The sequence below is a fragment of the Maylandia zebra genome, linkage group LG11 (assembly GCF_041146795.1).
Source record: "Maylandia zebra isolate NMK-2024a linkage group LG11, Mzebra_GT3a, whole genome shotgun sequence".
NCBI classification, from domain to species: domain Eukaryota; kingdom Metazoa; phylum Chordata; class Actinopteri; order Cichliformes; family Cichlidae; genus Maylandia; species Maylandia zebra.
Window position 1 is genome coordinate 4,123,835 of NC_135177.1, and position 22,641 is coordinate 4,146,475.

The 22,641-nt window shown below is 40.2% G+C and overlaps 1 protein-coding gene across 8 annotated transcripts in view; it reads left to right on the forward strand.

Annotated features, from left to right (window-relative positions):
- adgrb1a (adhesion G protein-coupled receptor B1a) overlaps positions 1-22,641 on the forward strand; it is a 206,080-nt gene that overhangs the window by 27,266 nt on the left and 156,173 nt on the right. For all 8 annotated transcript variants that reach the window (XM_076889693.1, XM_014410906.3, XM_012924834.3 and 5 more), the window contains one exon: positions 19,838-20,741. In XM_076889693.1, the coding sequence (XP_076745808.1) occupies positions 20,006-20,741 (736 nt within the window). In that variant the 5' untranslated portion in view covers positions 19,838-20,005. The remainder of the gene's footprint in view (positions 1-19,837; positions 20,742-22,641) is intronic.

Here is a 22,641-nt window from a genome sequence, read left to right on the forward strand (position 1 = left end):
AGTCTGTTGTTATCCCCGCAGTCTGCTGGCCAAGCACACTACAAGATAGTGGATGGCAGTGGCCACCACTACTCGTAAAATATCCCGAGCATCATCTGCCACATGTTAAAGGACCTCAGTCTTCTCAGAAAATGAAAGTCCACTTTATTGTCAGTGTGCAGCATTTTTAATCTCCACTCCATGCATGAATGGAAATAGGAGTTCAGTGTTCTTGTCCTTCTTATGTATAGAACCAGTTCATTTTGTCTTTCTCAGGTTAAGCTGCAGATGGTTTAGCTCGGACCAGCCAACAGAATTTTGCAGAGCCATCAGAAAACTTAAAGTAAAGGTGGCAGGTCTCTGTGCAGTAGCTTAAACCCGTGGTAGTGGCTAGTGAGGCACGTATATCATCTCCCAGTCAGGTAGTCAGCTATCCAGGTTGCTAGAGAGGTATCCACCTGCATTGCCGCCAGCTTATCACCCAGTAGAACCAGTCTGGTGGTGCTGAAGGCACTGGAGAAGTAAAAACGGGCTTGCTGGTTTCTCCATGTGGATGTAGACACAGTCAAGGCAGTTCAGGCACCTGTTCCTTCTGGGTGCCTCCTAGTTGAGGTTTCCAGGCGTGTCCTACTGGGAGGAGACCCTGGGGTAAACACAGGTCAAATTGCAGAGGTTACATCTCTTGGTCGGCTTAGGAACACCTTGGTGTTCCCCCAGATTAACTGGCTGGAGAGTTGCATTGACTGCTGCCCTTGTGATCCAGCCCTGTATAAGCAGCAGAAAATGAGTAGATGGGTAAGACTTCATCCCTGATTTAACTTTTTAGCTGAATGTTTAGATTTATACCAATCATAAGACTGACTGGGTAATACACTGGAAATGCATTGGTGTAGTCACAAGTCTACTAGGACAAGGACGTTTCTCTGTGAGTTTGTCTTCACGTGTCAAAGAACGGCCAGAAACCTTAATTCCCAGCCTTTTTATTTGCTGATTGTGTTTCAGTCTTCCTCCTTCATCTGTAGGGGAATTACAGTGATTCATTCATTCCCAAAATAGACAGGCGCATTAGAAAACCCCAGGAACACAATCTGTGAAATCTTCTTTCAGTGTCTGAAATAGTCTGAGGAATTTAGCCAGCATGTCTGCTTGTTCAACATGCAGTTTTGTTCTCGCTTGCTTTTTCAAAGTGCCATGAGCTATTTAACGTGTAATGGTGTGATGTCACATTTTGCTTTCTGACACACTGTCTCCTGATTCAACTATTCTCACATTGTCACTGACTATACTTTTTGGTCTTGATAGAAAGATTCACATGGAATGTTTTTGAAGTCCATATTGACACACATGATTTTTAAATGACACTCTTAAGAACTGAAGACCACCTTTGAAAATGATATAAAACATGAGATACACATAAACTGACAAAAGGAACTTTTTTATTATTATAAAGAGCAAAATGGAGACAAAGATCCTCTAGTTCATTTAAGAATTATGTCATCACATAGCTTGTACAGCAGAAACATCTGTATTGATCAACTCAAACCCTAATGGAACAGGGTTATGGCCATCAGCAATTATGTTTCATGTTCTTGTTTTGTTTCTTGTAAAAGGGTAATACACATTTATCAGCATGAGCACTTAATCACATCCAAATCACATGGCCGATTTAAGATGATGTTAGGAGCAAGATGAAGCCTCATTGAGTTACCATTTCAGCTCGTTGGCTTCAGACTATACATTCGTTTTTAAATTGTGATATTCAAAGTAAAACTTTATGATATGTAATTTAGACCAGCGGTCCCCAACACCCGGGCCACGGACCGGTACCGGTCCGTCAGTAGTTTGATACCAGGCCGCTAGAGTTGAGGCGCTGGTGTGAAATGTATGGTTTTCAGGGTGTATATCGTTATTTTTTTTAGCGTTTTTATTGTTAACTTTGTTACCCTGGGTCTTTTCCTGTGTGTTATGAATATATCTTCTTTTTTTGGTACTGGTACTGGTTTTATTTTGTTGTATTTAGCCATGACACCTTAAAGGCCGGTCTGTGAAAATATTGTCGGATATAAACCGGTCCGTGGTGCAAAAAAGGTTGGGACTGCGGATTTAGACCATGCTTTTTGTCCCTCGCTTGTAAAAGGTTTGATGGGATATTGTCAGGCGGGCAGGCATACAGCATGGACACCTAAATGATACCATAGGTGTATCTATCTACTAGATGTAGGTGTAGCTACCATAGATATATCTACTAAAAATGCCAGAGGAGTACAAATCTCACTGACCTTGACTTTACGGTCAGACATCAAGTTTAATGAAAATCTTGTGAATGTGATAATTCAAGAAGGAAACCTGGGATTACGTGAGATTTTCACATTTATAGCATAGCTGTGTTTACTAAAAGTGACGTTAGAATCTCAGTGACTCTGGCCTCATATAAAAACTCACACACTCATCATACAAGTACTTTCTTTTTTCATACTCCAGTGGATGCATCTTGAGCAGCGTATTTGGATATTTTACATAGCAGACTGGAGCAGCCAGGGATCGAACCACTGCCCTTCCACTCAGTAGATGACTTGCTCTACCCCCTAAGCTCCAGCCACCCCTCCTGAATACTGTTGACATGTTCAGTGCAAGAAGAAACAGTAAACACTGGATTGAAACCCCTCGCCCTTTCCTACTGGTGGAAAAATATCAGCCAAGGAAAACTACATGGCAACACGCGGCATTTGGTTGCTTGGGAAAAGGGGGAATTTTGTAGAAGTGACTGCAGTAAGAGTGAGCGAGATCGATTGTTAGGATGCCTGGGTCGTTGACCCAGGGTTTTTGAGTTTATTATATTATTTATAATTTCTAGGCTTTGGTTTCTTTGAGTTCTGTCTTATGGTTTATGTCTCTGTCTTCTCTAGTTGCTCTGTCTCCCCTGTCAGCTGTATCCCCTTGTCTAGTTCACGTCTCTGTGTATCCTTAGTTGCTATATCCCCGTGTCCAGTCAGTGTCTGTGTCTGCCCTGGTCCGACGTCTCTGTTCCCTCTGTTGTAGTGCCTGCATGTGAGTCTGTCTTTTGTTCAGTCTGTGTTATGGGTTTCCTGTTTTACTTTGAAAGTCCATGTCTCATGTTAATGTATCTGGTTTTGCTTCCCCTTGTCTCGTTAGGCCTGATTTGCCCCAGCTGTGTTTCCCTCCTGTTACCCATTCCGTGATTGCTTCCTCTGTGTATTTAAGCCCTGTGTTTCTCTGTGTCTGTGTCGTGATCTACCGTTTATTTTGCTGTGTGTTTTGGCAGTCCACCGGTGTTAGTTTATTTTGATTTTTTCCACTTATGTTATGTGTGAGTTCAGCATTAAAGCTGTTTCGGTTTAAGTTTGTCTCTGGAGTCTGCACCTTGGGTCCTATTCCTGTCTGCACACAGCCGTCACTTAACATCGATATTTATAGCAAATTTTGAGATGTGAAAGATTTGTGACATTTGGAATATATAGTTAGACAATTGCCTCAATAAACTAAGCATAGGTAACCTCATCAGGTTAAATTCATTACAAGTCATTTCCTGACTGTCAGGAGCAAATGTCATGGCAATTTATCTAGCAGTTTTTGATTTATCAAGAAAAAAAAAAAAACTATAAGCAAATGCGTTTGATTAGGTCTTCACTCTATAAGTGAAAACTGGGACAAGTCTCAGTGTGAATAAAATTTCATAGAAAGTCAAAAGTGCTGAACAATGCACAGAGCCCAAGTTAATGTCTATCCAACAGTCGAAAACCCATGGACATACTCATTTTGAAGAAATATCAGCCAATATAGGTAAAATGAATGGCAACACTGAATTCTATTTAAAGGAGACAATATCAGGACTAAGTTCCAGAGACATTGGTGTAGAATTCAGCATCGCAGAGCTCTTGTAAGATACATACAGACATCTGTCTGAACTTTTTTCAGACTGCAAGGGCATGCGTGGTCAGTGTGTTTCCTCGTCATCTTCTAAGGTCGCTTTCACAATTGGCTATTGTGCTATCATGCTGAGTCATTGGTGCCATTTGCCTGTGTATGTGTGTGTGTGCGTGCATGTATGGATGCATTATGCACACCCCAAACAGACAAAATTGCTTTGGACATGTAAATATGTATCTCTGTGTGTATGTGTCAATGTATAATTTTGCATATGTTTGCATTTGGGTGTGAATAATAATGTGTTTGGCACAACAGGCTCATCATGTAATTCTGCTCCCATACATCACTAATGATGGTGTAATGGGCAGAATAATTTTCATGCTGCTCCTCTGCTTGACAGCACTTAACCTGCAGCTGATCAGGAATCTGCACTCGATTGATGTAGAAGCAGCGTGAAAAAGACACATTACCTTAGATGGGTGTAAAACTAAGCAGGTCTAAAAGTGAATTAGAAAAGATGCATGAAATCCGCAAAATCGTACTAAAAACCGCACTAGTTGAGAATCTTTTTGTAAAAGGTATTAGAAAAGTCAATAGTTTAGCTGAAAGAGTTGTAATGGGCAGCCAAGCTCCTGTTCATTGCTCCCAAGGGTTTTACTTGAGTACTCACTGGAGCGTTTTCAACATTTAGATGCCCCCTTACTTCAAGCATGAGTGCAATGTCAAAGACATGATGCATTTAAGTGTTGTTAACAGAAATACAATTGACTCAACATCATCAATCATCAAGATAAATAGTTACTGTGATGCTGTTTCATACCGATTACATGGACATTGGGCTCTCAATGTGTTGCAACTCAGATCAAATCCTGTGTAAGATTTGCTTTCAGTGCTTAGTAAGACTGCACTAAAAAAACCATTATATAGATGCCAAACATCACATCATCTCACTAAATGTTCTTATTCAAATTGGTGCTGGGCTACCATGAGTTTTTAGAAGAACTCCAGTGCTCCGTGGAAGAACCGGAGACAGTGGCTTGGAGAAAAACATTCAGTGCAGATTTGAACCTGAGCCTCTGCTTAAGCCTTACAGCATGTAGCTCACTTGTTCCACCCAGCAAAGTATATCAGCATCTTCTTACTTGATTATGCCACCTGGCATTTTGTGCATTAGTCATTTGTTTTCTCCAGTCAGTCATTAGGATGTGACATTTAAGCTTTATCATTATCAGTAAATATAAAAGCTCAAGTAGTGGCTGCTGGGAAGAGTTAATGTTTTTCATAGTATTTTGAAAATATAGATGTATGCTCTTATTTAAGTAAAATGACCAGCAACAATTTGAATAATTTCAGTATTGAGGACTTTTATTACGTGACCTTCAGTAGACCTTTGTAGAGACAATAATTTGAGTCAGTTCCACTTGCCGGTATTGAAATTCCACATAGCGGAGTAATAATAAAGAATCTCAAAAAACAGCAAAAACAGAAAATAGTCTTCATGCACTGGAAATAACAATAAAACCCAAACAGACACTCAAACTCAAATATATTAACCAAGAATCCAAACTCAAATATATACAGAACCTAGTGAATGATCATGACAAACTCATTCAAAATTTGCTGTTTTTGAGTGATGACTTGACTTACAATAGGACTTCATTTAGGTGGCATTAAGTTGTTACTTGTCCTGGTTTTCCACTTGATTTACAACTTAAATCTTGAGTCCTCAGAACTGACTGCTGAGCTGGAACTTGGGTGGTCACTGGTTTTCTCTCTAAACTATATGCAGATTTCATCTGTGGTCATTTCTAATGACTTCTGTTACATCCATATGACAACATTTGATAAGAACTGTCAATTAATGCAAACTGAAGGTTTTGTCAGGCTTAATATATGGACTGCTGGAGGAAGATACTTAAAAATTTGATCTCTGAAGAGCTCCAATAAAAAAATCAGTCCTAACAAATTCTTCAAATGTCATTTCAGGAACCCATGTAGGTGCATATTTTTAATATTCAAAGAAGGAATAAAGCAGGTCTCTTAGATCTAGCTGATTGATCACAGTGATTTCACATTTCTTTTGTAGACTTTCAAAGCTCTACATATAATGCATTTATAGCTGCATGTAACACAGCTGAAATGACATTTGAAAGAAGTGAGTTGCATATGATGTTCTCTTTCAGTTTTAATCCCTTTCACTTTGTGCAAACACATAGCTTTTCTGATTAACTCATTTTCATTTCAATGCAATCTGGCTTGCTATCCAAAGCAATTGCCTTTCATATTAATGCGATTATGTCGTGGAACAAAGCAACCATTATACAGAGACTTATGGTGCTAGTTGAAAAAAGGACCATCACATTGCCATCAGTAACATCCCTACTGAGTACGGGTATTAGGAGTAAGAGATAACAGTCACATGCATCATGTCTCTAATCTTGCATTGCTTTCTCTTCTGGCTGTGGGCAGAGCACCACTGTGACTGCAGCTATGAGAGAATCCCAGCAAAGCTGAGGATCAGTTATCATTTTAAACCCATTAATTTGCTTAAAAAACACTGATGCTGTTTGCTCTATATGTTACAAGAGTGTAATCTGGGGTTACACATGTCATAAAGTCTCATCTCTGTAAAATCCAATTAAATCTGTGTTTAACTCTGGATGAACGACACAGCCACTGTCTTGTGTTTTTGGAATAATTGCTAGTTGTCTCTTCTCTTTGTCTCCTTATTTCATTTCACATTCAAGGACAGAGCAGCATTCAACACCTACAGTACAAACAGTCTGTAAAGTAAATCTGATATTAAACCTGTTATATTAGCCTCATGCTTTGTTAAGTGTTACAGTGTTATGAACAATACTGACATCTGTTTAATGTCTGTACTCTACATTATGATGTCTGACTGACATTGACAGCCTGGCATGAGGATCGCTGTCAGTTTAGTCAACTGGTCTGTCTATTGAATGCCTCAGTTTGGAACAAGATATCTCTCAACAACACAGACGTCTGATAGGGTTGTCACTAACTTGCACTTTGGTTCCCATTAGTTTTGCCAGGTTACCAGTAACTTAGAGCTAGATTCACATCTAAAACCTTTCTTTAAATAATGCAATGTAAATCTTCAAATCAAAGGTTGGTAAAAAAAAAAAAAATTTAAATGGTGTCAACTGGACTGCATGAGGAAGTCAGGAATGTGATGTGAAGCTGATGCAGAACATGCATGAGGACAAAGACGTGAGGTGTGCAGTATGGGTTCATTAGGATAGGGGTAGGATTGAATCAGGGATCTGCGCTGAGACCCTTTTTGTTTGTAATGGTATTGGACAGGTTGACGGATGACGTCAGGCAGGTCTTTCAATAGAGAGACCTGCCTGACCTCATCAGTCAACAGCCAATAGGCTGAGATGCTTCCGGACATTACAGTGACCTGTAGTGAGAGCAGGGAGTAGGATAAAGAAAGCCCGGAGAGGAGGAGGTACACACTGGAGAGAAGAGGAATGAAAGTCAGTAGAAGCAAGATGGAATATATGTGTATAAATAAGAGCGAAGCAGGTATAAAAGCAAAGATGCAACAAGTAGACATAAGGTTAGATGAGTTTAAATAACTGGTTTAGCTATCCAAAGGTGAAGAAGAGGGTGCAGTCAGGGTGCAGTATGTGGAGATGAGTGAGGATCAGGGATTAGAGACAGAAGAATAGCAGCAAGAGAAAAGAGAAGATGATAGCGAGATCTACTATGATGTATGGTTCGAAGGTGGGATCAATGCCAAAAACACAGGAGTCCAAGTTGAGAATTGAGGATTTTAAGATTTTCATTGGGAAGGACCAGGATGGACAAGATTAGAAATGAGTAAATCAGACGGATGGCTCAGGTAGAGCAAAGTTAGAGAGGTGAGGATGAGATCATTTAGACATGTGAAGAGAGATAGTGGATATACCCAAACTCTAGCCTTATTTTCAAAATTGTTGTATCCTCTTTTCCTTATTTTAAAACAACTACTGAGATCACACTACAATATATTTCAGTAAATTTCCACAATATATTTGCATAACAGAAGCCAGCGGAAAGAGATATTAACTTTTATTTTATTCCGCGGGTTCTTGCTGAATGCAGTTTTACTGTTCTTGCATGAAACACACACACACACACACACACACACACACACACACACACACACACACACACACACACACACAGGAGAGTCATAAATTTCTGTCAGAAGTAAATAACACACCAGACCACTTAAAAGTTGGCTAATGCAAGTTCTAATTTATTTGTAGAGCTTCTGCCTTCATAAACACCTATTAGGAGATGCTGCAGCCTCATAACAGCATGTCGACAGCACCGAAGCACAAGATTAAATTCTGTGGTAATGGTGTTAATGCAATGCAATCTAAAGCAGACTCCAAGACCTAAAGGACAAGGTCCTTTTCATGCAAATTTTCAGGAGAACTGGTGCCACTGCATGCTGCCCTTTAGCCCCATTCTTAGAAGAAAAAAAAGACAAACAGGTTGCACAGCAGAATTTCTAGAATGTTGAACAAAACAGCCCATATGGAAAAGATATATATAAATCTTATAAAGTTTGTATCTGTCTTGTGTGAAACTTGTATGAAAAGCATACAAGAGTGAAAACAGATATAAGATCCCTTGAAAAATTATATAATGAAACTCATTACTTATGAAAGTAATGAGAAAGTGGCCACTTTCATGAGTAATCACATATAAGTTTTTACTATTTCTTTTCCATATGGGAGTGCACGCAATGCCAGTATGATAAGCATATATGCACATCGTTTCATTAATTGTTTATCCCTTTTTTGCAATCAAGTACTGCCTGCACAGTGACTATATTCTGCATCACTTTTTATCAATTAAACATACCCCGCCTTAACTGTAAAACATTCTGTTGAGCTCTGCGGGAGCTGAAATGAAACATGTACCTGAATGATGGTGAACGAGTGTGTGTGTGTGTGTGTGTGTGTGTGTGTGTGTGTGTGTGTGTGTGTGTGTGTGTGTGTGTGTGTGTGTGTGTGTGTGTGTGTGTGTGTGTGTGAGACATATCTTTCCTCTGCTTATTAGAAAGGTTTTGACATTTACCGCAGTAAACACATTCATCAACAGAGACAGATGATTATCTGTTTAATTTTGGAGCCTCAGAAGATGTCACAGGTTTTGTTATAGCAGTCGTCAGGGTGCAGCTGCACAGAAACAGCAGCAGTTTGTTGAGTTCTCCCCTAGCTTATTTGTCTATTAACTTTCATAGCTAAGGACAGGAATGTATTGTGGAAGTGCAGAAAATGGGCAGATTGAAGACAGATGTCATGCAAAAGAGATTTGCAATGAAGGATCCACAAAATGTTACTGAATACTATACATTTTCCAAGTGTACTGCAGCCATCAATAATGCTTTTAAGTGCACTCAAACTTTCTGCATGATCTGCTGTTGTAAATGCAAGCTTTAAACCTTACAGGTTTGGGGTATTCTTTGTAGTTAACTATGGCACAGCTGTATAATTTTACTGTTACTATGGTACACATTCAAACTTCTTTCTTTCTGCAACACTGCATTTGTTAAATTGTGCTTTAAATCCTTAAAACTGTTTCCTTCATCCTGAGTTAAGATATGTAATTGTTTGAATGTTATTACACCTCTTTTATTTCTGTTCACTTCAAAGTTAAAACTTCTCAATGGCATGAAAAATACATTCCTATAAAACAAAATAGATTTTTCAATAACAGTTTTGTGCATTGCAATTTCTGGCTGGATAGTACTATCTAAATGAGCTGCAGATTAATTAAGTGGTTTGGAGTCAGCAGGAGTTAGTAGCTGTAGGAACAAAAATGAATATTTATGAATGATGAATTTGAAAGATTAAAGATTTGAAAGATAAACTTGTACAAGTTTTCTCAGAATCAGATGTCAGGTGTTACTACTGCAATCAAGTAAGTCATACTCATTACAACTTTCTATGTCTTGAAGGTTTTCAGCCATCCGGGTCATTGTAGTCTAAGGAGCTTGGAAAGAAAAGCGTCTGGACTTCTTTAAGTTCCTTGAAGACATTTCACCTCTCATTTGAGAAGCTTCTTCAGTTCTAAGAGCAATAGGTGAAGAGTCCCAGATTTTTAAGCTCTATTGGGAGTGTCCCTAAAAGGGTTGTGGAACCCCTATAGATCCTCTGCCTAATCACATGAGCCAAGGCATGAAAACGGGTGTGGGTCGCAATCAGAACCCATTGTGAGACCTTGCCCCACCCTATCATGTGACATACTGAGGTCAAATGATCCAAGATGTAAGTGGGCATTAAGGCATCTGGGAAGAGATTTCAAAAGTGGATTATAGATCCCAGACAGTTGGTGTCGCAAGCCACCCCCTCTGTTCAAAGATAGACAGATACATTGGAAGAATCCATGTATGGATTTCTCACAATGAAAGAAGCCATCTGTGTCCATGACCCTCTTAGGGACTTAAAAATCAGGGACTCTCCACCAATTGCTCTTAGAACTGAAGAAGCTTCTCAGAAGTCAGATGAAACATCTTTAAGAAACTCGAAGAAATCCAGACACTTTTCTTTCCAAGCTTCTTAGACTGCCTGGGAACTACACAGAGAAAGGCATCCCTTTTGTATTCAGTCCTCAGAACCTGTAAACATAGCACCTGTACTAGTAAATGACCAGCATAAACACTCTTAGACACGGGTTCCAGTTATAAAGGGCTAAGCTGTTTCCGTGGTGATGAGAAGGATTACTTCATGGCCGATGTTTGTTTGACTCTAGGTAGCCAGACATTCCTCTTGTCAGTGGGTTTAGCAAACAAGCTGCCCTGTTTTAGGTCTAGATTTTCCTACAGTGTTATATGGTAGGATTTCACTGATACACATTGAAAATCAAGGAGATCTGAATGCTGCTTCAAATTAGGAAATGAGTCTGTAGATACACTCAGAATCTGCAGTTTCAAGTTTGGTTACCATGAGAGCTCAGAGGGGACCTGCTGAAAGAGCTATCTTTTTATTATAAGAACATCCAGGAGCAGATGGAGAGGATATTGTGGCTTATGTGCAGAAAATAAAAGACAGACTGTAGAAAATGACCACACTGGCACAGCAGAACATGAAAGTAGCTCAGAAAACCTGGTACAACAAAGGAATGGCTTTCCAACCAGGACAGCAGGTGTTGTTGTTGCTCAATGCAAGTGACAGCAAGCTGCTGGCCAAATGGGCTGGGCCTTACAGTGTACCAAAATGCCTTGGTAATGTCAAATAATATTACATATCTGATAGGAAGAAAGAAAAACCCATCAAGTATTTTAATTAAAGTATGAAGTACAGGGAAAAGAATTATTTCCTACAAGCAAAGCAGAGCAAGATTCAGTAACTCTTACTCATGCCCAGGCTTCCCAGTAGGAAGATATAAGACCTTGATCCACTATTGTTATAAGAAAAGTTAGTTTTATAACTCTGTTGAAGTCTCCCTGAGGGGCAAAACTCTACCCTGCACAAAGTTCTACAGAATTTCTGAATGCCTGTTGCCACAGCTAAAGAAGGAGATTGACCTACTCTTGGAAATTCAGATACTTGAAGCATCAACCCAATTATGGTGTAGATGGCTCTGCATTGACTAAAGATATCTCAACTCTGTCTCCAAGTCAGATTCCTATCCAATATCTGGCATCAGTGAAGAGAGTGGAAAGTGGGGAGAAGCAAGTTTATCACCACTCTTTTTTCTGCAGTGTACTTTGATGACGTGGTGGTAGCTAGCCAGACCTGGGCAGAGCATGTGGCTCACTTCACCCTACCGGCAAAAAAGCTGGTGGAGTATCAAGTCAAAACTCAGCTGAGGAAGGCGTTCCTCCGCTTTCCATTTTCCGCTATCCATGATTATCCAGTCCCTGACACATACAGGGAGGTGTATGTTTCTGTACAATTTCGCTCACAGCAACAGCCCTCACTGACTTAACGAATGCGTGACAGGGTTTCCATTGAGCTGAAGTCAGCCATCCCAGGCAACTCAGTTCTTCACACTCTGGATTTCACAAGGCCTTTCAGGGACAGGGATAGCTCAGTAGGTAGTGGTGGCCCCATGATTGGAAGGTCCAAATCGACTGAACGGCTGCCCTGAGGTATCCCTGAGCAAAGTACCGTCCCTACATACTGCTCCCCTGGCGCCCAATGGCTGCCCACTGCTTCACTGAGTGAATGGGTTAAATGCAGAGTGGGCATAGGGACAGTACTGCTGTAGGAGGTGGATGGAGGAAGACATCAAGTTATTTTCTTCAGAAGAAAGCTGTGCGACAGAGAGTAAAGATATTCCACTCTAGAAAGTGGAGTGTCTTCCAATGATATAGACTGTGGAGTCATTGAAGTACTATCTTCTAGGCAGACACTTCATCTTGGAAACAGACCGTCACACTCTCCACTGACTACACAAAATGATTGTAGCTACTGGAGAGTATCTCTTTGCAACCCTGTGACTTCACAATGTATCAGTCAGGGAAGTCTAACCACGGAACAAACTGCCTCTCATGTATGCACAGTTGTGGTCAGAAGTTAACATCCACTCATCATGCGCATGAAGGCAGTTTTAGGCGTTTAATGATTTCTTTAATTTCTATGATTTCTCTCCTTTTTCTGTGATAGAATGATTGTAGAGCATAGATCGTTAATGACTTAAAAAACAGTAACTGGGTGCACAAGTTTGAATTCATTTTGGATTTTCCCTAGTTGCTTTACTGTAGGTGATTCCCACCTTCCCCATTTCTTCTGTGTGTGATTGCTCACAAGAGCCTTGTATACATGAAATGAACAGCCTTGGTGCTTTGTATCCACCAAATAAAGACAGAGAAATGTTGTCCCTGCTGACATATTTTGCATGTGAAAGAATTTGCTGACACAGAAGAGCAATTTTACTCAATTTTTGCTACAGAGAAGAGGAAAGCTGCCAGTGGCTTTCTGCCTTGTAGTTTAAATGGCAGTGTGGCAGCAGGTCCCAGAGGTACTCTGCTAATCAGCCTGTAATCCCTGTGCTGCTGATGTGAGAACTGATGCTCCACGCAACTCTATCATTTTCTCATCAGTGTTCTCTTTGTCTGTCTCCATCATTCTCTCTGTCTCTATGCATTTCTGTCTGAGGGACTGTGGCTTCCCTTTGATTGAGCCATTGTTCTGACTCGCTCACAGACTTAGCCTGTTGGGCATGTTTACATGGATTCATGCTCCTAGGTTGCTGGCTAATGCAACAACTTTGTTCTTTTAATTGCTTGCTGTGCTAGCCACAGGCTGAAAGGAATGAATAATTCCACACTACAGAATACTAAATTTTGCACCCAGTAAAGCATTTTTTGCTCTGAATACAGATATACTCTTTTAGCGGTGTACAGGACTGAATCTATACTTGTACAGGCATTGTCATCAATTAGCAACTTCTGTTTTTGGAAAAGTAAAAAAAAAAAAAAGGGAAATAAATCCTTCGGTGTTCCTTTGGGCATTTGCTAAACATATGAGTGTCACTTAAAGAACTGGCAGCTTTCACTGTGAATTGAAATATCTGCCAGATTTGGTGGGAGTTTGATGCTGATGGCAAAAAATTACCTCCAGAAGCCAAGATATTAAACAGAAACTGTGAATAATTACAAAATGTGCTGTTGGAGGGGGAAGGTTTTGCTTTTCTGTCATAATACGACAGTAAAGTTTCAAAGTATTAAGGTCAACATACAGTGCTTAACAAATTTATTAGACCACCTGTCATAAAAACAATAAAAGACAAGTAATTTCTAAATAGGTCAAAACCCTATTTAAAACTAAAATTATATTGTTATTTATTAGGCAACATGATTTGACTTTTTTTAATACCCAAATTTAAGACGGCATATTGGACTGCTGAGTGGAAGTCAGAAATTAATCCAGCACAACATTCAGCCATTACTGACTTTTAAACAAGTAATTTTTCTGTTCAGGAATGCAAGTAATTATCTGTACCTGGTACCTTTATTTTGTTGGTCTTTTTCAGCTTTATTACAGAGTGCAGTGAAGAGTGACAGAAAAGCCGGGGGGCATCACATTGAAACCAGGCCTTTTTAAGGCAGTTCATGCTCGAACCGCCTTAAAAAGCTTCTCAATCAGATTCAGGTCAGAACATTGACTAAGCCACTTCAAAGTCCTTCATTTTGTTTTTCTTAAGCCATTCAGAGGTGAATGTGCTGATGTGTTTTGGATCATTGTCCTGCTGCAGAACCCAACTGTGCTTCAGCTTGAGGTCACGAACAGATAGCCGGACACTCATTTTCTGAAATGCTGTGTTACTTATATACCAGATGTAACTTTTGTCTCGCAACAAAGTATTTTTCCAAAATTCTTGGGGATCATCATGATGTTTTTGGAAAAACTGAGATGAGCCTTTATGTTCCTTTTGCTGAGCAGTGATTTTGGTCTTGGAACTTTGGCATGCAGGCCATTTTTTGCGCAGTCTCTTTCTTATGACGATGTCATGAACCTTAACTGAGGCAAGTGAGGTCTGCAGTCTTTAGCATGTTGTTCTGGGGCTTTGTGACCTCTTGAATGAGTCGTCACTGCGCTATTGGAGTAAATTTGGTCAGCTGAACTCTCCTGGGAAGGTTCATCACTTTTCCATGTTTTCACCATTTGTGGATAATGGCTGTCACTGTGGTTTGCTGGAGTCCCACAGCTTTAGAAATGGCTTTATAATCTTTTCCAGACCAGCTGATTGCAATGACTTTGTTTCTCATTTGTTCCTGAATTTCCTTGGGCCACACCATGATGTCTGATTTTTGAGGGTCTTTTGGTCTACTCCACATATTGTCAGGCGCATCCTTTTAAGTGAGTTCTTGATAGAGAACAGGTGTGGCAGTAATGGCTAGAGAAATTAAACTCAACTTTTCAAAGATGTAATACACCACAGTTAATGTAATGATCTGAACATTTAAGTGTGACGAACATACAACAAATAGGAAATCAGGAAGCGGGCAAACACTTTTCACACCACTGTAGATTTGAATATTATGTCAAGTCATGAATCTTTATGTTTTGGTTCTATTCTGCCATATCTGTGTGCTTTTCATGCTCATACATAAGACATAAGAAAGAAAATGGGCTTAACCATTACACACTGGACCACTTTTCATTGAATGTATTATTACTTCTACCAAACGAAGAAACAAGCTTTAAAAATACATAAATTATTTAAATACCCCATTTTCTGTGTCACCATTGCTAAAGTTTGCGAATTTAGAGAATGCCTAAGAAAACCAGTGTCCGTATCTTGTTCTGTTATTCTGTGGGAAGATAAAACACTCCCTGTCCATAATGCAGCATGTAAAAGAAGAGATTCAAAGGGGTGTATTGATTAATTGACAGGAAACAATGAGATTAATCCTCAACTCTGATTTCTTTCACTGCCATATCTTATTCTTCTTTACACCAGTAGTTGAAAGTGTGTTAATAGCTGCTCTGGGTCTGCAAGTTTTTCAAACACAAAGATCGATATGTGACAGTATGGGGTCTGTGTGTGTGCCAGTGCTGGGGTTTGAAGAAATGGCAGGGTTCAGTAATGACTAGGGATGGGTATCGAAAACCGGTTCTTGTTAAGAACCGGTTCCCACTGTTTCAATTCATTGGAATTGTTTGCCATTTTTGCAAACGATTCCCTTATTGATTCCAGTCGCCCCGAATGACGTCACCACGTTACGGAGCGTCATTTAACTGGCAGAAAACACGGCGCCTAAGCGGCTCAAACGCTCAAAAGTTTGATCATACTTTACGAGAACTGATGACAACAGGGCAACTTGCAATACTTGCAAAGTAGATACTTCATTTAAGGGAGGAAACACTACAAATATGCAAAAGCATTTGTTCACAAAACACACGATAACCTTAAATGAATGTCATGTTTTTAATTCCGCTCCGGACTCGTGAATCTCAATCGTTTGCACGTCCTCTCCCGTTAATTAAGGTAAATAATCAACTAACAGTGCATATTATGTTAGCGCGTTCTGCCTTATTACAAAACCTGCCATTACTGTGCATTTAGGTGACCATGATGAGAGAGACAGACAGAGCCTGGCTCAGATGCTGGCAGTTCTCACTACAGTCTACCGGTAGCGTCTCCTTTCAGGCCAGGATAGACGAATGTCACCGAGCAGTGACTAAGTTTGTGGTAAAAGGGACATTACTGGATATTCTTGTGTAATTGCTACAGAATAATTTATGTTATACTTGGTTATTGCTACAGAAGAATATTTATTTTATTATTTTACATTTACAATTTTTTTTCCTGGGGACCCTGTGACACCCCATTGAAGAGCCGTAGGCTGTGGATCTCTTAAGATCTCACTGCTGGGTTTGTAAGGCCATGTTACTCCTACATTTCTATCTTGTTCAAAGAGAAGATATAAAACAAAGTTCTAAGCTAATCGACCTTAGTGTTCTCCTTTTTTAAAAAGAATCGATAAAGAATCGAATCATTAAACAGAATCGAAAATGGAATCGTAATCATGAAAATCTTATCAATACCCATCCCTAGTAATGAGGGGAGTTTTGACATGAACAGGCAGCTGTGCATTGGGTAATAAGATTTGTTAAGAGCAGGAGGAGTTGGAAAAATGGGTGGGTGAATGAGGGGTTGGAGAAAGAAGAGGTGGAGCTGTCAATACCAGGTCTTTATCCTCCATTAAACGTTGATTTAATTCACTCATGTCAGGTTTGTCTAGTGAAAGAGATTGGTGAAATTAGAGAGCCACCAGGATGAGACAGGAAAAAACAAGGTGAAACAGGACAAGGTGTGAGCAACGGCAAGATGAAAGGAGACTAGAAGAATCACTGCACCAGAGGAGCACCATTTAGTTATAAATCTTTTAACATCCATAAAAAGGCTAAAAAAAGAACCCCAATTACTAATAGTAAATCTTCAGTAATTTTAAAGATTGATATTTTGCCAAATCAGAGGGTTGTTTTTTTTAATTTACACCCTTGAACTCAACTTTGAAAAAACTTATCTCAAATGTTCTGTTCAAAGGAATGCTGACAAATGTAGGAAAGTCCAGTATGTCACGAGTGACAATCCAAGAATACAGATTGCAGTAGCCACGGATGAACAATGATTAGCAACATAAAGTTTTTAAGGGTGTTCATATGCTGTTAATATACAGAAATTTCTGCTATTTCAGGATTTGGAGAAATGCCTACTTTTTAAAATTGGCTTCTCTTCCTCTTTTGGAACTAAAAAAAAACAGATGTAAGGGAGTGTGGTCATTTTGTGTGGTTAAATCAGCTTATTGTATCTCTCCTAATTTAACGGGCAGCTATAAAGTTGCTACACAAAGCATTTAAAATACACCATGAAATATAAAAGCATTTCTTTTTCTTCTGTACAAATCATCATCTTCATCATTTATTTACTACAGTGATCTGAGATCTGTGAAGTTCCAAAGCTGTTCGGAGTGGCTTCATTTTTATCGTCAAAGAAAAAATGCTCTTGTTTGACAATGCCAGCTGTATAGGTTGATTATGGTTTGCTTAATTAACATTGCTTGGAAATGAAACTCCATTCTGTAGAGACACTACAGACCGCTTTCTAAATTTTCTGTTTAGATTGTGTTTCATTTGTTATAATAGCTCATCTTTATTGAGTCCCAACAGCTTACTGTATCTTTAATGCTATCCCACTTCAAGCCTCCCTATAGACAAACACAGACACACACAGGTCATTTTGATTAATCCGGCACAGGTTTCACATTGTGCTAGTTTCCTTGGCTACACTAAACAAAATTGCTGTCAGGATCTCTCTATGTGAAATCCATATTGAGGTCCACGACAGAGATCCAGTTGTGCCTGCTATCAATTTATAGTGCCATATTTACCTTGTTGTTGTTTGAATTTACATCTGAGAAATTGGTTCTCATTATCTTAAGTCTGTGATTTTGCAACTGCTATGTATGCATCCAGACAGGGCGCAAAATGCCAGCTACACTCAAGAACACCAGGGCCAGCGCAGATTTTGGCACAAAACATCTGAACGGAGTCACCCAGCTTTGAAATAAAATGTTTGAACAGATAAAACCAAGATGCACTTGTGCCAGAATGATAGAGAAAAGTATGGAGAAGGAAAAGAACACACACTGAGCCAAAGCATTACACATTGCCTCCACCATGTTTAACAGGTAATCTTATGGGCATGGGCATTCATGGCTGCCAGTGGAACAGTGCTATGCTACTGCTGATAGAAGTAGTGGGATAAATTCTGAAGTGTACAGGGTTACACTTTCTGCTGAAGTTCAGACAAATCAGATGGCATTTTATAGTGCAAATGGATTACGACCCAAAGAAAACTACAAAAGCAACCCAAGAGTTTCTCAGTCACACGATCTCAGTCAAGCAGAGCGTGCTTTTCAGTTACTGATGACAAAACTGAAACCCACAAACAAGCAGCAGCAGCATCTAAAAGCGGCTTCAGTAAGGACCTGGCAGAACATTTCAAGGGAGGAAACAGCATTTGGTGATGTCCGTGATTTCCAGACTTCAGGCAGTCATTGCCAAGGATTTTCATCCATTTAAACCAATCCTTACATGCAAATCTATGTTCATTTGTCCAGTTACTGTTGAAGTTCTGAAAATGGAGGACTATCTTTAAAAATAGCTTTAATTCCTAAATCCTTAAAACATGACTTTTGTTAAACCCCTTGAATTAAAGTTGAAGGTTTGCTGTTTAATTGCATATTGACATTTGATTTAAAATCCACTTTGGTGATATAGAGGCAAAATAAAATGTAAGAAAAAGAAAAATTTGTCATTTTCCATGGATCTAAACTATAGCCACAAAAATACCACAATAGGTTTATATTCATTGTGTTTCAGAAAGCAGAATATTGCCAATAGTGTTGCCTTTTCTTTTTATAGTTTTTATAATAAAATTTTGAATATTTGCTGGGTCAGTCTGGGGGTTTATGACAAACAGCAACTGCTTTCCTTTTGACTGCTAGAACACAAAATACCGTGAAATGTATATGAAAGTTTTTGCAACTTACACTTGAAGGTTGCCGAACACATTTCTATCACTTTCTTCAAACTTCTATCAGTTGAACCTGTTTTCGTCATGTCTTCATGTTATTGTGTTGTTTCTTTGTTCAGATCTCCCTTGAACATTCTGCCTTTTGTTTTTCATAGAACACCTTAAACAATGGATTCAACAATTTCCTATAAAGCACCCATTTGAAGTTAATTTGTTCACTCAGCTGAAACGATTTAATTTTCACTACAAGAGGAATAAAGCAATGTAAATCTGAATGATGCCGTTTACCATTCTAAAGCTGTTTTCCACATCACAGCATGTCAATATGGTAGTACTGATCTTTAACTACTAAAAGCAGCAAAGCTACTCAGTGAAACGCAGTCCTTCATATAATGTAAAAAAAGACAGACAGAGAGAGAGAGAGAGAGAGAGAAGAGTTTAAAAGAAGAAATGGGTCAAAAGTGGAATACACTCCAAAGTGTCTCAGACAGCAATACATAAGGTAATTGTTCTGGCTTTAATAAGCAAACACAAGTACAAGTAGTGATCATAGCATTTCTGTCTGTTGCTGGGCCCTGATAAAGTGGATTAATGAATGACTGCAGGTGTTGACTTTTTTGTAATTAATAGTCTTATAATTGGACAAATTAATGTGCTGCCGGATGAAATATGGGAGCAGACATATGAGGAAAACAGTTGTCTCTCAGGAGGAGACCAATTTGAACTCACATAATGAAGAAAAACTTAAACTAAATCACAGCTTCCCTCCTTCCATCTGCTGCTGTTCGTCTTCTTGTTTGTCTACAGAGCCCAAGTCACCACAGTCGTTCTCATTTTGCAGCATAAACAATAATAGCTGAGTGAGATTTCTCATCATGCAGATAAACAGAATAAGTATAATCCAGTACCATTGTGTGATCAGATTTATATCTTGTCCTTTCTCTGTTTGCAGGTTCCTGTGACTCTCAGGGTCGACTGACGCAGCCATGGGCCAGTTACTGCGTTTTTGAAAGAATCTATACTCCCCCTCCTCTTCCTTCTTCTTTCCTCACCACACTGAGCTGGAAGTTGACTCATCCACAGTCAGAGAGAGGTGTCTCCTTCTATTTATCCACACACCATGACAAGCATTCTTCTTCTGGTTCCTGGCCAGGCAAGGTGGCCACTCCCAATGCTATTCTTGCATATTGCCCTTTTTCTGCTGATGAGGGGTTGTTGTCATGCAGCCCCCTCTGGCCCAGAGTCTGATTTGTGTTCCACAGTAGTCCAAAGCCGCTTTTTTGGCTTTTTCCTGTCTTCTTCAGTATTTCCCGCCGTGCCTTGTTCCTGGACCCTACAGAACCCCGATCCACGACGCTACACAATCTTCATCAAAGTGACTAAACCCACTCAGCACTGTATGGCGCAGCAGCTTCGCACATTCCAGTATGATTCCTTCCTGGAGACTACACGCACCTACCTGGGCATGGAGAGTTTTGATGAAGTTGTGAGGCTTTGTGATACATCTGCGCCTGTGGCCTTCCTGGAGGCTGGGAAACAGTTCCTACAAATGAGGAAAGGACATCCTAGGGCTGATATGGCAATCACAGAGGGAAATGGAGATTTCAAGACAGAGTATCTGGTGGTGGGGAAGCGCAACCCTAGCATGGCAGCCTGTCAGATGCTGTGCCAGTGGCTTGAGGACTGTTTAACCTCCAGTACATCCAACAGACCCTGTGGCATCATGCAGACTCCATGTTTATGCTGGGACCAGCCACCACTACTGAGTGAGGGTGATAGCTGCTATCACAATGGAGTTTATCTTGAAAACTGTTTACCCAGTGTGAAAGAGAGTGGAAAAGATGTTGAGATAAATGGTAAGTAGAAATGCGTTCGTGGTTGTTTTTGCTAAAAGTATTTGATTGCCGTTGATTCACTGTTAAAATATCAACTGCATCTCTTCCCAAAAAATCCCTGCCTTCCTGTAAAATGAGGAGAAACAAGGAATGCTTTCAACAAACTATTTGCACTAGATTGGTCTGTGGCTGAACCTCAGTAGGTCATCAGTGGTGTTTAACATGGTGCTCCCTCCAAAGTAATGGAGAGTGACATCAAAATGACATCTTCAGTGGCAATCAAGCTGGAGAAAATATGTATTATTTGTGAAAAGTGAGAACAATTGTCCTCGAGTGCACTGGCTATAGAAGGGAGAAAGAGGCAAATGGAAGGTTTAAGGTGTCATCTGATGTAAGCAAGATCTGTGACCTTGCACCATATTTCATCCTTCTGCGGTCCAGAAAGAGACATTTGATCGGCCTCCAGGAAGCTTTTGGGAACAGAGGAGAATCAAGTGGTGCTGATACTGGATAGCTTTGAGGATACTCAGAGCTGGGGGGAGGGGGAGCAAAGAGGAAGAGAGATGGAGAGAAAGACAAAAATGCATTGGGCTGGCTGAGGGCCTGTGGCTTGAAGTGTAATTGTCTGCTGCTTGAACCCAGTCCCCCCTCCCCCAGCAGACAGGATGTGGCCTGACATCTCTATCCCGGCTTCATCAGGACTATGGCCAGAGGGATGGAACATTTCTCACCCCCTCCATTTCAACCCCCTAACCTTTCCTCCATCTATCTCTCTTTTTTCTCTGTTCCCTCACTTACTTTTCCTAATCAGCCTGTGGCCTTATTTCCTTGGCCCTCCTCCTCCCACTTCTCCTCTGAGCCACCATTGCTGCCTCCCCATCTTTCCCTCCCCAGGCTGATAGTGGGCTGATACTGAGCCAGTCGTGGGAAGCCAACCAAGCAGAGAAGATGTTGTGGTGGGTATCTCGTGCCTTATCCTCCTCCAGTCTCCGAAGCAGCTAATATCCCCTTGCCGCTCCAGCCTCCTCTTCGCTAGTTATCATCCTTATATAATCCTGCTTATGGTGCTCATCAGTGGGGTGTGGGCTGTTTGTGCCTTAAGGTGTGAAAAATAAAAAATAAATATAACATCCACTGTTGGCTTCTGTGGCGATAAAGAAGGACACATTACGGCTTTTCTCCCTGTTTGCTTCAGCCCATCCTGGCAAAGCATCTCATAGATGATAATCCTATGTTAAGAGTGACATTGGAACTGTGTGAGACCTCAAATAGAGGAGGCAAGCAGTCTGTGAATATTTGGTTGGACTGGTGACTGGTAGAGTGAATTGGAAGATGAAGATAAAGAGTGGCTGGGGAGATGTAATAGATTCTGTGTGAAAAGGTCGGACTGTCAGATGGTTATGGCCAACTGCGCAGCAAAGAGGGGACCAGAGGGGTGATGGCTGTGAATGATGGATGAAGGAAAGACAATAGGCATAGAGATGAGAGAGAGAGGTTAGGGGAGGATAAAGGAAAGTATAGAGGCTGAGAGGTGAGCTGAGAGGTGAGATATTTGAGATGGACGAGGCTTGATTAGGATAAATGTTGTTTGCAGTTAGACCTTTGTAGTCTCAGGACCCTCAGTAACCAAAGACTTCCTAGATTATAATCTGTGTTCCAGCTTCCTTCACTCCCTCTCTGCAGGTGTGTGGAAGGTCCTGTCCAGCAGCACACAAGCTTTGCTCATGTCTAGCGGATGGATCCTAGATGAGGAGTTTGGCTTCTTATAGAGGGTTCTGAAGCATTTCCTTGTCCTCATACAGCCATAAGCATAAAAGGTCACCAAAGTAAAACTACAAAGAAAAAGGGAATTTATCTGATTGTCCTGGTAGCTTGTAATCCTTTAATTCTTGTAAATTAAAAATTTATGCAAAGCCCACTC